The sequence below is a fragment of the Colobus angolensis genome, unplaced genomic scaffold (assembly GCF_000951035.1).
Source record: "Colobus angolensis palliatus isolate OR3802 unplaced genomic scaffold, Cang.pa_1.0 Scaffold130, whole genome shotgun sequence".
Taxonomy (NCBI): Eukaryota; Metazoa; Chordata; class Mammalia; order Primates; family Cercopithecidae; genus Colobus; species Colobus angolensis.
This window is the reverse complement of record NW_012114253.1, coordinates 1,697,518-1,714,519: the sequence shown is the minus strand read 5'-3', so window position 1 is coordinate 1,714,519 and position 17,002 is coordinate 1,697,518. Positions and strand designations below refer to the sequence as shown.

General features: G+C 50.8%; 1 protein-coding gene across 1 annotated transcript; it reads left to right on the top strand.

The window, feature by feature from the left end:
• Positions 1-3: 3 nt before the first annotated feature.
• Positions 4-16,857, top strand: PINK1 (PTEN induced putative kinase 1; the record flags this gene model as incomplete). Its single annotated transcript, XM_011934067.1, has 8 exons — positions 4-165; positions 3,803-4,090; positions 6,151-6,251; positions 11,055-11,237; positions 12,131-12,294; positions 14,133-14,260; positions 14,623-14,859; positions 15,981-16,857. Coding segments are annotated over 8 exons (1,521 nt in total), but the record flags the coding sequence as incomplete, so codon positions are not given.
• Positions 16,858-17,002: the final 145 nt, after the last annotated feature.

The window sequence follows — 17,002 nt, the reverse complement described above, 5'->3', positions numbered from 1 at the left end:
GCCGGGCTGGCGGCGCGGTTGCAGCGGCAGTTCGTGGTGCGGGCCTGGGGCTGCGCGGGCCCTTGCGGCCGGGCAGTCTTTCTGGCCTTGGGGCTAGGGCTGGGCCTCATCGAGGAGAAGCAGGCGGAGAGCCGACGGGCGGTCTCGGCCTGTCAGGAGATCCAGGTGAGCGGGGCCGGGTCCTAAGCCGGGCGGAGGACGGAGCTAAGCGCAGGGTCGGGTCCTGAGCCGGGCGGGGGCGGGGCATGCGGCCAGGGGCAGGGCTAGGTGTGGAGGCGGGGCCCTGGGCCGATAGAGGGCCGAGGCTTCGGCCGGAGTTAGGGCGGGGAGGGGGCATTAAAGCGCATCTGTTTCACCATTACTGATCGGCTGCTATAAATAAAGCCAGCACCTCCCATTTGTTTTAATGTTTCCCTTCCTCAAATGAAGACGTGCTGCCGATTGCAGCTCCAGTCGCAGCACAGCAAAACGCTTTAATTTTCTAAAATGCACTGACAAGTAAATCATAACATTCCTATCCCTTTGAGGTAGTTGTCGTCCCTAATTTATGGAGAAGGAAAATCCTCAGGTGAAGGGACTTGCTCAAAGTAACACAGCTAATAAAAGGCAATGCCCTTAACCACTGAGCCAGGCTGCCTCCACGGTTTAACCAAAGGATTAGTAGCGACAGAGCTGAAACCACAGTAAAAACTATGAACGGCGAGAAAAACAGACCTGACATTTTAGTTACCCGTGTAGAGTTATCCCTGCTGACTGGATACACAAGGGTTCTTAGGCTCTTTAAATGCTTAAAATAGCACAAGACTTCTGTTTTTGCCCAACCGAAGTCTGTATTAGTGAGGATTCTCCAAACGGAACCAATAGGAGGTGTCTATTTAGAGGCAGATTTATTTTGAGGACCTGGCTCCCAATGGAGATTGGCAAAGTCTAAAAGCCGCAGAGTAGGCGGGCAGGCCGGAGAGCCAGGGAGGAGCCAGAGGTGCAGTTCAGGTCTGAAGCCTGGCCGCTGGCAGAATTCCACCTTCTTCCAGGGAGGTCACTCTTCTTCCTGGCGTGTGGAGCCACTCACTAAATTAGCACAGCCCCTGCATTTTTTAGGTTAGGGCTGAGGTGGTGGAAGAGGGAGTGACTTGCCCAAGGACACAGCTGTTAGGGTCAAGCAGTGGCTCCTGGGTTTCCTGGTTTCCAGCCCGGTTTTTATTGCTCATCACCACTGTCTCATGTTTGAGCTCTGGCCAGTTTGGGGTGACAGGTGACATCTGGCCTAGTCCCCAGCCCCTGACCTTGTCTTTTGCCGCAGCTTACCTGGCAGAAGCTAAGGATGGGAAATTTGACTAATCCTGCTTAAAACTAAAGAGGCTTTTTTAACTGAGGAGATTGATCCTCCTAAACTTACCATTCACACACCCTCTTCGCACACCTCACCCTCCTATGCCTGAAAATGTTATTAGTTATCAATTGCACATTAAAAAAAATTTTTGCAGGGCCTGGCACGGTGGCTCATGCCTGTAATCCCAGCACTTTGGGAGGCTGAGGCAGGCAGATCACGAGGTCAGGAGTTCAAGACCAGCCTGGCCAACATGGTGGAACCCTGTCTCTACTAAAAATACAAAAATTACCTGGGCGCAGTAGTGGGCGCCTGTAATCCCAGCTACACGGGAGGCTGAGGCAGGAGAATTCCTTGAACCTGGGACGCAGAGGTTGCAGTGAGCCGAGATCGCGCCACTGCACTCCATCCTGGGTGACAGAGCAAGACTCCGTCTTGGGGGAAAAAAGTTGTTTTCACTGGCTACTTTTGCTGGAATTAATTTCACGTTTAAAAAATTCTGAAGCCAGGCATGGTGACTCATGCCTGTAATGCTAGCACTTTGGGAGGCCAAGGTGAGAGAATCTCTTGAGTTCAGGAGTTGAAGCCCAGCTGGGACAACATAGTAAGACCTTGTTCCCACAAAATATTAAAAAATTAGCTAGGCATAGTGGCATGTGCCGATAGTCCCAGCTACTTGGGAGGCTGAGGTGGGAGGATTGCTTGAGCCCAGGAGTTTGAGGCTGCAGTGAGCTGTAGTTGCACCACTGCACCCCAGCCTGGGCAACTAGCAGGAGTGTGCTAGTAGCAAGCTCTAAAAATTTATATTATAAAAGTATGTGTATAATGTGTATATATAACATATAATATGTGTATATATGTTATGTATACTATATGTTACATATAATAGTATATAGTATATGTTATATATAATGTGAATATATATTTTATATGTATACACACACTCACACAAACACACGTTGCTTCTGCTCCATGGAGTTTATAAGGGAAGATGGATTTTCTTTTTCTTTTTTTTTTTTTTTGATATGGAGTCTCACACTGTCGCCCAGGCTAGAGTGCAGTGGCACTATCTCGGCTCACTGCACCCTCTGCCTTCCGGGTTCACGCAATTCTCCTGCCTCAGCCTCCCGAGTAGCTGGGATTACAGGTGCACACCATCACACCGGCTAATTTTTTGTATTTTTAGTAGAGACGGGGTTTCACTATGTTGGCCAGACTGGTCTTGAACTCCTGACTTCATGATCTGCCTGCCTCGGCCTCCCAAAGTGCTGGGATTACAGGCGTGAGCCACTGCGCCGGGCCTGGACTTTCATTTTTTTATAAAAGTTCAAAGTTATAGTGCAAGGTTAAGTTGCTTACAGATATCAGGTGCTTTAGGAACCCTCTAGAAGGAAAGTTGCTATGAGCTAGGTCATCAGGGCTGGTCACAGAGGAAGGAGGAGCTTGAGTTGGGCTTGATGGCTGAGCAGGGATGAGCCAGACAGAGCAATACTATAGAAACAGGGGCTGGAAGGATGCTGTGAGCAGCTTTTAGAGAGAGGCACCCAAAGGATGAGTGCAGGCAGTGTGCAGACCAGCCTGGCGGCAGCCAGAACACAGATAAGATCCTGGACAGTCTGGTGAACAGCGGAGTGACACATGAAAGCAATGTATTTTGATGTGGCTCAGAGCATGGAAGGCACGAGATGGTGCCTGGTAGGCTACGACCAAGGGGCATATGCAGAGCTGTGCCTGGCACCCAGGGGTGACTAACCTTGGAAAGGAAGAGCTCAGCAGATCAGACCATTTGAGAGGGAAAGTGGAGCGTGGGTGACTGGAACAGTGACATCACCGCTGCCTGAAGCAGGGGAAGACCCAGATTTTTGTCACATGGCCTCTTTCCCAGTGCAGCACTGCCCCCAGCACCTGCGCCTCCATCCATTTCTGTCTGAACTCTTGTACTCTTGTTACCTTTCTGGACAGAGTAGCCCCATCGGAGCTTTTAGAGGCAGAGACAGAAGACAGGACTGAATCCCTCTGCTCTGGGGATGCGCCTGATCTCACCCACTTGCCTGCCAGACCTTCTGAGATCACTGTGGATCACACACTCCTGCTAGTTGCCCAGGAGCTGTCTGCCAAGGTCTTTGGAGAGTGAGCTGTCTCCATAATCAGACACCTCCAGAGCTCTGCTGGAGAGTGAAGGCAGCAAGGAAAGGCGCACTGGCTATAGGACACGGGGTTTCTGACCTCTCAGATCTTTGAGTATTGTGATCACAGTGAAGCAACAGAGTTTGAGAAAAATCATTCTGAATAATGAGAAAGAAGATGGCCTGGACCCAGGCTGAGCAGTAGAACCCGGTTGGGTTGTGTTTTTCTGGTTTATTGATCTGGTCGGTGCGGACCATGCCTCGCTGCACCTCTCTCTGCCTCCCGTTTCCCTTTTCTTGGGCCTTCCTAAGCTCCCTGGCTCACAGTGCATTCTTTTTTTCCTCACAGGCAATTTTTACCCAGAAAAGCAAGCCAGGGCCTGACCCATTGGAGACGAGACGCTGGCAGGGCTTTCGGCTGGAGGAGTATCTGATAGGGCAGTCCATTGGCAAGGGCTGCAGTGCTGCCGTGTATGAAGCCACCATGCCTACATTGCCCCAGAACCTGGAGGTGGCAAAGAGCACCGGGTCGCTTCCAGGGAGAGGCCCAGGTACCAGTGCACCAGGAGAAGAGCAGGAGCAAGCTCTGGGGGTCCCTGCCTTCCCCTTGGCCATCAAGATGATGTGGAACATCTCGGTAAGCACCAGGCCTTTCATCTTTTTTTTTATTTTTATTTTTATTTTTTTTTTTGAGACGGAGTCTCACTCTGTCGCCCAAGCTGGAGTGCAGTGGCCGGATCTCAGCTCACTGCAAGCTCCACCTCCCGGGTTTACACCATTCTCCTGCCTCAGCCTCCCAGTTAGCTGGGACTACAGGCGCCCGCCACCTTGCCCAGCTACTTTTTGTGTTTTTTTTAGTAGAGACGGGGTTTCACCGTGTTAGCCAGGATGGTCTCAATCTCCTGACCTCGTGATCCGCCCATCTCGGCCTCCCAAAGTGCTGGGATTACAGGCTTGAGCCACCGCGCCCGGCGCCTTTCATCTTTAATGGAGGTATTCTCAAAATGCCCATCTTAGTGAGCCTGGTGAGGATTTTTTTCCAGGAAGTAAGAAAAGACAGATTCTTCACGGAAAAGGTGCCTATTGTATAGTCAGGCTGCCTCCCCCTGTTACACAGAAGTAGACCAGCATGTTTCAAATTGTATTCTGTCCACAGATCACCCAGGGATTAGGTTCAAAGGTAGATTCTGGCTAGGCATGGTGGACCACGCCTGTAATCCCAGCACTTTGGGAGGCCAATCACTTGAGCTCAGGAGTTCGAGACCAGCCTGGGCAACATGATGAAACCCCATCTCTATGAAAAATACAAAAATTAGCCAGGTGTGACAGCTTGTACCTGTAGTCTTAGCTACTTGGGTGGCTGGTAGCTGAAGTGGGAGGATCACTTGAGTCCAACAGGCAGAGGCTGCAGTGATCCAAGACTGTAGTACTACACTCCAGCCTGGGTAACAGAGTGAGACCCTGTCTCAAAAAAAAAAAACAAAAAAACCCAAAGGTAGATTCTGATTCAGCAGGTCAGGGGTGGGGCCTGAGATTCTGCCTTCCCAGTAAGCTCCCACATGATACCAATGCCACTGCTCTGTCAACCACACTTCGAGTAACAAGGGCCTAAACCACTGGTTTCTACCCTAATTGGTCAGTTCACCATCCCCTCCTTCCTGTAACCTGCCTCACTGGAGAGGGGGAACTGGATCTCTTTCCTCTAAGCTCACTCTGTAAGCCCACCTCCAGCTCAGAGGCTTGCCTGTCAACTCCCTGCTCTCAACTCTTGGAAGGACTCAAGGCTTTGGGAAATTGAAGAGTATTTTTCCCCCACGAAAACAATTTCTGTCTACTTAATTTATTTACCTTGCCATTGCTAGGTGGGCTTTAAAAATGTATCAAGACCCGATGCTCTGTCTCCTGCCCATCCTTGGGCCCATCCATTCAAGGCCGAGGTGGGAAGTGGCCACAGCTGTTCATGGTGGGCCCTAGAGGATGCAGTTTCTTGTTGTGATTTGGGGAATGAAGGTTATTGGACTGTTGCACTCCAAGCTGGGTTAATAGCTAACAAGCAGCCAAATCCTTTGCCTGCGAAACATCCAGTCTTAGCATCAAAACATGCACTGGTTGGGGCATGATAGCTGTTGCATTCACAGAAGCTACAAGATTGTTCATTCTTACAGGATCTTCTTGATACAGGTTTCCTATGTCCTGAGAGCCTTCCTAATACAATGAAGACAATAAGGTGCTTTCCCCACTCTTTGGGTTTTGTCTGTTCGTTGTGGAAGATAGAGGAAGGCTGTTCCATGATTCAGTACAACTTCACCCAGGGTGGAGCATGTCAGGCTCTGGCCTGGCTGGTGAAGGGAGCCTGCAGAATGAGTTACTGATCCAGTGGTCAATTTCAAACTGGTGGGGACCAGAGGCACCGATGGCAGGAAGCAGCACCCCATACCCTGCTCACCTTGGCATCTCCTCCAGCCCTGGCCCCTAGGCTGCAAGAGTTTGAGGAGCGTGAAGCATCCTCTGAGCTGGCGTGGATGGTACCTCTGTCTGTCTCCCAGGAGTAGCTTGTCTCAGCCTACCACTTAAGAGAGATCATCTTATCTCGAAGGTCAGAGCAGCTGGCCTGCTCCAGGTTACAGGCAGGGCTTACAAGGAACTTACTGTTCTGCTCCAGCCTGTGTAACCCTGGGTTCCTTGTGGGTGTTGCAGGCAGGTTCCTCCAGCGAAGCTATCTTGAACACAATGAGCCAGGAGCTGGTCCCAGCGAGCCGAGTGGCCTTGGCCGGGGAGTATGGAGCAGTCACTTACAGGTCAGTGCCCTCTGCCTGCCGGACTGACTGGGGCTTCTTTGAGAGTATCTTGTGTCATCAGCACCTGGTATAGTGTCCGACATGACAGTAGATAATAAAGGCTTAATGATGGTGATGGATTTTCAGTTAGTGGATAATTTCACTTGGGAAAGATTGCAGGTGATCTGACCCCAGATGATGATGCCCATGCGTAATTCACATTGGAGCAGGGGAGAGAAGGCCACCCAAAAAGGCCCAATTCGCAGTGTTGCATGATTGATCGCGGTTCTCTGATTCCTCCTAAGAAATGCACGGGTAGAGCGCCACCTATCGGAATAAACTGAACTCTGTCCCCAGCGGAGGGAACACTCGTTTCACCAATAGTTATGTGCACTGATGGTGTTAAGAGATTTTTTAAAAAACAAAAAGTGGTCTGTTGGCCCAGAGCTCTCAGTGTGGCAGCAGAGGGCCCAGGGTGTAAGTGCTAGAATTGAGTATGCTTGGGCTGAGGAAGCCCAGTGGAGGCGTGTGCTGCAGAGGAGGGGCTGCTCAGAAAGACTTCTCAAAGGGAAAGTTTGTGCCACCTTGTGAAGGATTAAATGGCATTACTTGGGCAGAGGAGTAGGGAAGAGGCATTCCCAGCAGAGGGAAGAGCAAATGAACAGCAGCTACACTTCCAGCCCAGAAAAGCCCATGTACACAGGTGGTGAGGACTGATGGACAGGCTATGACGGAGGAGGTACTGTGCCCACCTTAATGTTTACAGCCTGGCGCACGCCTGTAATCCCAGCACTTTGGAAGGCCGAGGCAGGCAGATCACTTGAGCCCAGGAGTTCAAGAGCAGCCTGGGCAACATGGTGAAACCCTGCCTCTACAAAAAATATAAAAAATTTTAGCCAGGCTTGGTGGCACATGCCTGTGGTCCCAGCTACTCAGGAGGCTGAGACGGGAGGATCGTTTGAGCCCAGGGAGGTTGAGGCTCCAGTGAACCAAGATCATGCCACTGCACTCCAGCCCGGGCGAGCGAGTGAGACCCTGTCTTGAAAATATATGTATATGTATTTGTAGCCCACCAAGAAGAGGTGGGTCGCTGCATTTTTGGTGATTTACTGGAGTGCTGGTTTACAGATCTTCGTTCTGTCGGAAGCAGGCAGGCAGAAGTATGAAATTAAGGGAATGGACATGGAAAACCCCTTCCATGGTTTGGAGGGGTCCAGTGTGGCTGGAGGCTCTGCAGGCTGGTGGAGTCAGCTGCTCAGGTGGCTTCTTCTCCTCCTGAGGCCTTTGTGGAGAAAGTAGACACCTGAAGGTCAGCTGCTTTGGGGCTAATGTGATCCTCACTGCCTCCTCTTGTGGTGTGAGTGGGAGCTGGCCGACGTGGCGCTGTCCTGCTGCCGGGAACACCGTGATGTCTGCTGCCGAGACCTCCCATCTGACATAGTCCCTGTCCCTCTCCAGGGACTTTGTTCCTTTAGCAGTTCTCACTGTCCAGCCTCACATCACACGTCTTTTTCTGTTGGTTGTTTTTGCTCCAGCTGTACTATACACGCTCTTTGTTTGCTGCATACCCCCAGGGCTCAGTAAATACCTGTTGAATGACCGGATGGCTGTGGCAGCAGGTACATTACCTCAACTGCTGGTGCACCTTGGGAAAAGCTTCCCCGAGAGCACCCTGGGTTCATTTCCTCCTAGCCTCTGCTGTCCTGGGGCCGGGAGATTCAAGGCGCTTTGCAACCTGCTCCTCTCAGTGTGTCTCCCACCTTATCTCTCACCCTTCTCATCAGCACCCTACACTCCACTAGGCTGGCTTCATAGCTCCTTCCCCGAACATGCCAGGCTCCTCTGTGACCATCTCCTGAGCGTACAGCTGGCTACACCTGTGCTGCCCTCCGCCCACATTTCAGGTCTCAGTTCAGACACCCCTGACCCTGCCATATATCTCCCCAGTACAGCCATAGCCCTCTGCCCCTGAGCTCCCACGAAACCTGCTGGGGCCCTGACAGCCTGGGACTGTGATCATGACGCCCAGGGGCTTGAGGGTGGAAACAGTGCTCTGGCTCCTTTGATTGCATAGAACAGGGGCCACTCAGGTTGACTCAAGAGCAGGAGCAGTGCGTGGGCACACGTGGACTGCAGCCACACAGCCTGGGGACCACGCAGCGCTGGGAGAGACTGGCACCCTGCTCTCTCCCTAGCACAATCTAGGCTCTGCCCCATTTACTTCCCTCTACCATTGTTATGCAGCAAAGGGGGCTCTAGCCTGATGTGCTAGAAGCAATGACACTGGATTTTTGAGAAAAGCTAAGCTTTCTATTGTGAGTCTACTCACATGGAGACAGGAGTCGAATTCAACCCTGTCTCCCTGTGCTAGCTTTAAGGCAGTAATTTTGTTAGAGGAGGTTTAAGGGGTGGATTCTAAGATTAGCAGGTGATTGGTAGAAGGAAAGAAGCTTGGACAGTCCTTGGACATGCGCAGTTATCTCTTCATGCCAACTCACAGGTCCCCTGTGTAGATTTGGGAGGAGTGAGTATGAAACGTGCAGTGGCAATTCAGGCTGTGACATCAGCAAACTTGTTCTGTGCAAGCTGTAGTTGGCCTTATTGGTTCCAACTGATTTCAGCCAATTCTTTTATCTCATAAGCAGAGGGAGTTTCAGCCTTTCAGAAAGTGGTTTCTACAAACTCAAATTTTCTTTTCTTTTTTTTTCCAGAGACAGGGTCTCATTCTGTTGCCCAGGCTGGAGTGCAGTGGCGTGATCTTGGCTCACTGCAGCCTCAACCTCCCTGGGTTCAAGTGATCCTCCCACCTCAGCCTCCCAAGTAGCTGGGTCTACAGGCACATGCCACCATGCCTAGCTAATTTTTGTAGTTTTTGTAGAGACAGGGTTCCTCCATGTTGCCCAGGCTGGCCTCGAACTCCTGGGCTCAAGCAGTCACCTGCCTCAGCCTCCCAAAGTGCTGGGATTACAGGAGTGAGCGGCAGGAATCTCCACCAGTTACTGATTTCTTGAACTTGTGGGGACATGGTTCCACTGTCCGCATGCTGTTTCTTCCTCACATCTCCTGTTCCTGCTTCCCTTTGGCCTGCTCACCTCTGGCTCCTCATGGCCCCAGTGAAGTCTCGTGGCTTCCTCTCCACCGCGGACTGGCAGATTCCTTCACTCACACTCCCAAAGAGAGGATCTACTTCCCTCCCTTCCCTTTGTCCAAACATCTGGGTCTCGAGTGTCACTGTAGGTTCATTGCCCTTGGGGCAAGTGACCCCTTGGGTCAGCCAGCTTTGGCTGAAGGGCAGGGCTGGCACACAGCTGGCAGAGCCACCCCATCCAAAATCTAGCCACTGTGCCTCAGCAGGGCTGTGGTTTGGGGGTGGGGGCGCACTCCCCACAGGAGAAGGAACAGCCAGGGCAGGCAGATGACACCACCACTACTATTCTGGATCTATTCACTCATTCAACAAAGGTTTATTACACCCATATTCCATGCCATCTATTGTAGTAGACTGGGAATAATGGAGAAAATTCAGGCACAGTCCTTGCTGTTAGGGAGCTCACATGATTACTTATTGATGAATGTCTGTCTCCCCTGATAGATTGCAAATCCGTGAGGACAGGGACTCTGTCTTGTTCTGTGCCATAGTTCCACAGCATTCCAGCATGATGTCTGGTACTTAGCATGCAAACAATGCGTATTGGTTGAATGAATAATAGTAGAGCTAATAACAGCTGAGACTTCCTCTGTGCTAGACATGATTCTAAGTGCCTTCCACCCATTGACAACCTTATGCAGAGTGTTAACACCACATTCCCCTTGCGGAGATTGAGCCCAGAGAAGAACAGAGGGGACACATTCCAAGACAGACCCCCAGTGGATGCCTGAAGCCACAGATAGTAACAGACCCTATATATACTGTGTTTTTTCTTTTTGTTTGTTTTTTTTGTTTTTTTGTTTGTTTGTTTTTGAGACGGAGTCTCGCTCTGTCGCCCAGGCTGGAGTGTAGTGGCGTGATCTGGCTCACTGCAAGCTCCGCCTCCCGGGTTCACGCCATTCTCCTGCCTCAGCCTCCCAAGTAGCTGGGACTACAGGCACCCGCCACCACACCCGGCTATTTTTTTTTTTTTTTTTGTATTTTTAGTAGAGACGAGGTTTCACTGTGTTAGCCAGGATGGTCTCGATCTCCTGACCTTGTGATCCACCCACCTCAGCCTCCCAAAGTGCTGGGATTACAGGCGTGAGCCACCACACCCGGCCCCTGTGTTTTTTCTTATACACACATACCTATGGTAAAGTTTAATTTATAAATTAGGCACAGTAAAAAATTAAAGATAATAACTAATAAAATAGAATAATTATGACAATATACTGTAATAAAAGTTATGTGCATGTGGCCTCTCTCTCTCTCTCTTCTCTCTAAATATCTTCTTGTACTCACCTATTCTGAGACTGTGGATAACTGAAATTGTAGAAAGCAAAACTGTGGATAAGATTGGGGCCACTGTAACTCAGCCAAGGACTCAAGTGGTAGACCTGGAACCTCGGCAGTCTGACTCTAGGGTATCTCCACCTATGTTCTGCCACTTGGGATGGATAGGACGGACGGGTGGACGGATGGATGGATGGACAAATGGATTGAAGGATGGGTAGGGGAGTCATCAGATGTGTTCTCCAACACCATGTACAGTACCTGGCACATAGCAAGGTAAACATTTGCTAGTAAGTGAATAATGAATGTCAGTGCCAGTGTTGGTGTGGCCTTAGGTTATTGTCTTTCCAGGTGTTGTATCTGATGCTGGCCTCATATGTTTGTCTCATTTGCCTGAATAGAAAATCCAAGAGAGGTCCCAAGCAACTGGCCCCTCACCCCAACATCATCCGGGTTCTCCGCGCTTTCACCTCTTCCGTGCCGCTGCTACCCGGGGCCCTGGTTGACTACCCTGATGTGCTGCCCCCACGCCTCCACCCTGAAGGCCTGGGCCACGGCCGGACGCTGTTCCTCGTTATGAAGAAGTAAGTGGCAGTGGTGCGGCAGGGCCTTGGAGCTGCTACATCTCCCAAGGGGAGGTGGTCCCTGCCCTCCACGTGCACCTTGACCAGCGGGTTTCGGAGAACAGGGTCATCACCCTTCGGGAGACAAAAGCTATGCAGAAGGAGCATATCTGCCCTGGAGAGCATTTTCCCTGTGGGACAATTTTTCATGGAAACAAACTGTCATCTTCGTCTAGAACATACTTGTCACCTAGTCCTTTTGGTCCATTTGACTGTTAACCTTTTCTGTGGCTGGCCTTATCTGTTTTTAACATAAAAACAGTCCTCCTTCCTCACCCTCTGTATCCCCTAACTTTGCTATAGTGGGCGTTTTATTTTAAGGAAATAATTATCTGCACCGTTACTTTGAACATAGGGAGCCCCAGTCCTTACTTCCTAATTTCAGGATGGTGAGTGGGAGAGAACAGAAAGGATGCTGGGGGATGCTGGGGAAAAATGGGAGTCACAATGCTCCTAGAAGAGGGAGAGGAACAACCTAACCCAAACAGTGATTAAGGTATTAGGAGGCCAGGCATGGTGACTCACGCCTGTAATCCCAGCACTTTGGGAGGCCGGGGTGGGTAGATCACTTGAGGTCAGGAATTTGAGACCAGCCTGGCCAACATGGCAAAACTGCATCTCTACTAAAAATACAAAAATTAGCCTGGTGTGGTGGTGGGCACCTGTAATCCCAGCTACTCGGGAGGCTGAGGTAGGAGAATTGCTTGAACCTAGAAGGTAAAGGTTGCAGTGAGCCGAGATCATGCTACTGCACTCCAGCCTGGCAACAGAATGAGACTCCATCTCAAAAAAAAAAAAAGGTATTGGAAGTTGTTGATGTGTGGTAGCCAGAGGCCCTGTCCCCTCTCCACCAGCTATCCCTGTACCCTGCGCCAGTACCTTCGCGTGAACACACCCAGCCCCCGCCTCGCCACCATGATGCTGCTGCAGCTGCTGGAAGGCGTGGACCATCTGGTTCAACAGGGCATCGCGCACAGAGACCTGAAATCCGACAACATCCTTGTGGAGCTGGACCCAGGTAGGAACCTACTGCACCATCAGAGCTGTCCAGGGGCCTTAGAGGGTGGATCAGGAGCATTTAGGACTGACTCTTCAGGTCCTCTCTGGTTTTGTCTTCTAAGTCATGTCTTCATTTAGCTCTGTACATGAGAGGTGAGCAATCTCTCCTTCAGAACGGGGGTTTTTGTTCTCTCTTTGCAGAGAGACAGCGCTTCCCAAGTTCCTTTCTGTCGCCCACTTAAAGAACAAGGACCTCAGTGCTGCAAGTTTTCCTAGATAAATAAAGAGACCAGACACAGTGGCTCACACCTATAATCCCAACACTTTGGGAGGCTAGGGTGGGAGGATTGCTTGAGGCCAGGAGTTTAAGACCAGCCTGGGAAACAGAATGAGATCCCTTCTCTACAAAAAAAAAAATATGTGTGTGTGTGTGTGTGTTTTAAATTAGCCAGAAAAAAAGTTAGCCAGGCATGGTGGCATGCACCTGTAGCCCCAGCTACTTGGGAGGCTGAGGTCAGAGGATCACTTTAGCCTTGGAGTTAAGAGTCTGCAGTGAGGTATGAATGTGCCACTGTACTCCAGCCTGGGCAGCAGAGTGAGATCCTGTCAAAAAAAATTAATAAAGTAAAAGAGAAGTAGACTTTAGCTCATTATATAAAAAATAATTTTCGGCCGGGTGTGGTGGCTCACACCTGTAATCCCAGCACTTTGAGAGGCCGAGGCAGGTGGATCACCAGGTCAAGAGATTGAGACCATCCTGGCCAACATGGTGAAACCCCATCTCTACTAAAAATACAAAAATTAGCTGGGTGTGGTGGCACATGCCTGTAGTCCCAGCTACTCGGGAGGTTGAGGCAGGAGAACTGCTTGAACCCGGGAGGCGGAGGTTATAGTGAGCCGAGATTATGCCACTGCACTCCAGCCTGGTGACAGAGAGAGACTCCGTCTCAAAATAAGTAAATAAAACTTTCAAACAATGAAAGCTGTCCAAATGTAAGCCCAATTGCCTTTGGAAATGAGTTGCCCACCGCTGGAAGCATTCAAGTAGAAGCTGAATGGCCACTTGCCTGTGAAAATTGTAAAGGAGAGTCATACATCTGATACATTTTTGATCTAGAAGATTTAAAATAATTGACTAGAGGAACTGGCATGATTGATTGATTGATTGAGACAGAGTCTTGCTTTGTTGCCCAGGCTGGATGGAGTGCAGTGGCACCATCTCAGCTCACTGCAGCTTCCACCTCCCAGGTTCAAGTGATTCTCCTGTCTCAGCCTCCCGAGTAGCTGGAATTACAGGCATACACCACCATGCCTGGCTAGTTTTTTTTTGTATTTTTAGTAGAGACGGGGGTTTCACCATGTTGACCAGGCTGGTCTTGAACTCCTGACCTCAGGTAATCTATCCGCCTTGGCCCCCCAAAATGCTGGGATTACAGGCCACCATGCCCGGCAATAACTGATTCTTAATGCACCTGGTTCTTACGTTTGGATTTGGGGTTTCAAATTCAAATCAAAGACTTTTGGGGCATTAAGGGCCCTTGGAGATCATTTGAACCAAGCTGTAGCTCTAGCTTTGGTCTTGGGGACAGCTCCAGTTGCTAGAACATGATCTAAGTTGAGCCACACTCTTACACAGTCCTTTGCCTGGGGATTTTGCAGCCCATACTTCCTGGAGGCATTTCCGTGTTCACACAGCAGGCCCTTCTGATCAGCTCTCAGGCCTTGCTGGCCTGGGCCAACACCGAGCCATTAGCCCCTGTCAGCCATGTCTTGCTGGTGGCTTTAGTAGGGACATAGGAGGGCCTCTTGGAGGGAAGGAGGGGAGGAGAATCGGTCACTTTGCTTGCTCCTTCCCAGACGGCTGCCCTTGGCTGGTGATCGCAGATTTTGGCTGCTGCCTGGCTGATGAGAGCATCGGCCTGCAGTTGCCCTTCAGCAGCTGGTACGTGGATCGAGGCGGAAACGGCTGCCTGATGGCCCCGGAGGTGAGTCCCGAGCGTGTCATGCACCATCGGCAGCCCTTCCCCCACGCGTCCACAGAGTGCAGAAGGAGACTTGATGCCTGTGATCACCCAACACCTCCATCTTTTCTGATCCATAATTTGGCACAAGTTATTTCCCTGCCACTTCGCTTTCCTCCGACTTTCTCTCATGTTCCAGGGCAGTGTGAGTCCTGTCACAAACCAGGCGGTCTAAGCAGACCCCTTCTGAGTCTGAGCAACAGCTCACTCAAGCTCCGGGTTCCTTGGGACAGAGTTCAGATTAGCCCATGAATCAGGTGACGTGCAGGACATGAAAAAGCTAGATAGGCGGGCAGCATGGTGTCTCACCCACTGCTTCTGAACAGGTGTCCACGGCCCGTCCTGGCCCCAGGGCAGTGATTGACTACAGCAAGGCTGATGCCTGGGCAGTGGGAGCCATCGCCTATGAAATCTTCGGGCTTGTCAATCCCTTCTACAGCCAGGGCAAGGCCCACCTTGAGAGCCGCAGCTACCAAGAGGCTCAGCTACCCGCACTGCCCGAGTCGGTGCCTCCAGACGTGAGACAGCTGGTGAGGGCACTGCTCCAGCGAGAGGCCAGCAAGGTGAGGCTGTCCCGGGCTTCAAGGGGATGGTGTGGATGGAAACCTCTGTTCTCGTTCCAGAGTGAAAGTCAGGTTTGGGCCAGAGCCACAGTGACAGATCCTCTGTGTTATGAAGGTAAAGGCTAGTTACAGGAGAACAAAAAACAGTTCAACTCCTGTGGCTTTTTTAGTTGCTTAAAAAGTTGTTCAGAGGCCAGACACGGTGGCTCACGCCTATAATCCCAGCACTTGGGGAGGCCGAGGTGGGCGGATCACTGGGGACCAGGAGTTCCAGACCAGCCTGGTCAACGTGGTAAAACCCCATCTGTAATAAAAATACAAAAATTAGCCAGGTGCCGTGGCGCATGCCTGTAATTCCAGCTACTCGGGAGGCTGAAGCAGGAGAATCACTTGAACCCGGGAGACAGAGGTTGCAGTGAGCCGAGATCGCACCACTGCACTCCGGCCTAGGTGACGGTGCAAGACTCTGTCTCAAAAAAAAAAAGCTATTCAGAGAGAAAAGGATGTATTTTTGAGAAACGTTTAATGGAGATGTAGCATGGAAACAGCTGAGAACTGATCAGAGAGAGATGGAGAACATCTCCTGAGAGCAGATCTGGACGTTGTGAAATTGATATAAAGGAATCATAGGCAGACCTATCTGAAGCCATAATTGGAGTGGCAGCTGGCTCGGGGCAGGCTTAGTGCAAAGAGCTGAGCCATAACTGCGTCCCAGCACTGTTCTGCCACTCCGTTAACCGCTCTCTGTATGTGGCCGGCTATCTTGGTGCACAGTGAAGGTTAGAATAACAGGTGCAACCAGTTATGAAATGATAGGAGGCAACTTACCTGGTACAAGGGACCAGATAGCTGTGCACAAGAGGCACTGGGCTTTCCACCGGGGGGAAAGGCTATTTCAACAATGCATGCTACCCCATGCAGAGGTGTACACGTGGAAAAGCTTGGAGCACGGGGAGGGGGCAGGCAGTATTTGTCACCTGAGTGAAGGGCATCAGTAGGAGATAGGGTAGAGGAAGAACTGGGTTGGGACCAGAGGAAGGAAGACCCTCACTAACAAAGCAGGCTTTGGGTTGAGATAGCATTAACAGATGTTCTAACTTTAGCTTCCCTTCCTGTTGCAGAGACCATCTGCCCGAGTAGCTGCAAATGTGCTTCATCTAAGCCTCTGGGGTGAACAGATTCTAGCCCTGAAGAATCTGAAGTTATATAAGATGGTTGGCTGGCTCCTCCAACAATCGGCTGCCACTTTGTTGGCCAACAGGCTCACAGAGAAGTGTTGTGTGGAAACAAAAATGAAGATGCTCTTTCTGGCTAACCTGGAGTGTGAAACGCTCTGCCAGGCAGCCCTCCTTATCTGCTCATGGAGGGCAGCCCTGTGATGTCCCTGCATGGAGCTGGTGAATTACTAAAAGAACTTGGAATCCTCTGTGTCGTGATGGTCTGTGAATGGTGAGGGTGGGAGTCAGGAGACAAGATGGCGCAGAGAGGGCTGGTTAGCCAGAAAAGGCCTTGGGCTTGGCAAATGGAAGAACTTGAGTCAGAGTTCAGTCTGCAGTCCTGTGCTCACAGACATCTGAAAAGTGAATGGCCAAGTCGGTCTAGTAGATGAAGCTGAACTGAGGAGGGGTAAGCCTGCATCCACACAGAGGCTCCAGGCCAAGGCACTGGCTGTCAGTGGCAGAGTTTGGCTGTGACCTTTGCCCCTAACATGAGGAACTCGTTTGAAGGAGGCAGCGTAGCGTGTCTGCATTTGCCACCTGGATGAAGGCAGCTATCAGCACGGGTCAGCACGTTCAGTTACCGGAGTGGGAAACGTCTGCGTGAGGCCTGGGCCTCTGTATTCCCAAGCTGTGTGTTCTGGACCAGCTACTGAATTAATCTCACATAGCGAAAGTGACTGATGAGCAGTAAGTGTGGGGATTTACACTTGAGGGCTTCCCTCCTGACTAGCCTCTCTTACAGGAATTGTGAACTATTAAATGCAAATTTACAACTGCAGATGACGTATGTGCCTTGAACTGAATATTTGGCTTTAAGAATGATTCTAGCCGGGCGCGGTGGCTCAAGCCTGTAATCCCAGCACTTTGGGAGGCCGAGACGGGCGGATCACGAGGTCAGGAGATCGAGACCATCCTGAGCTACA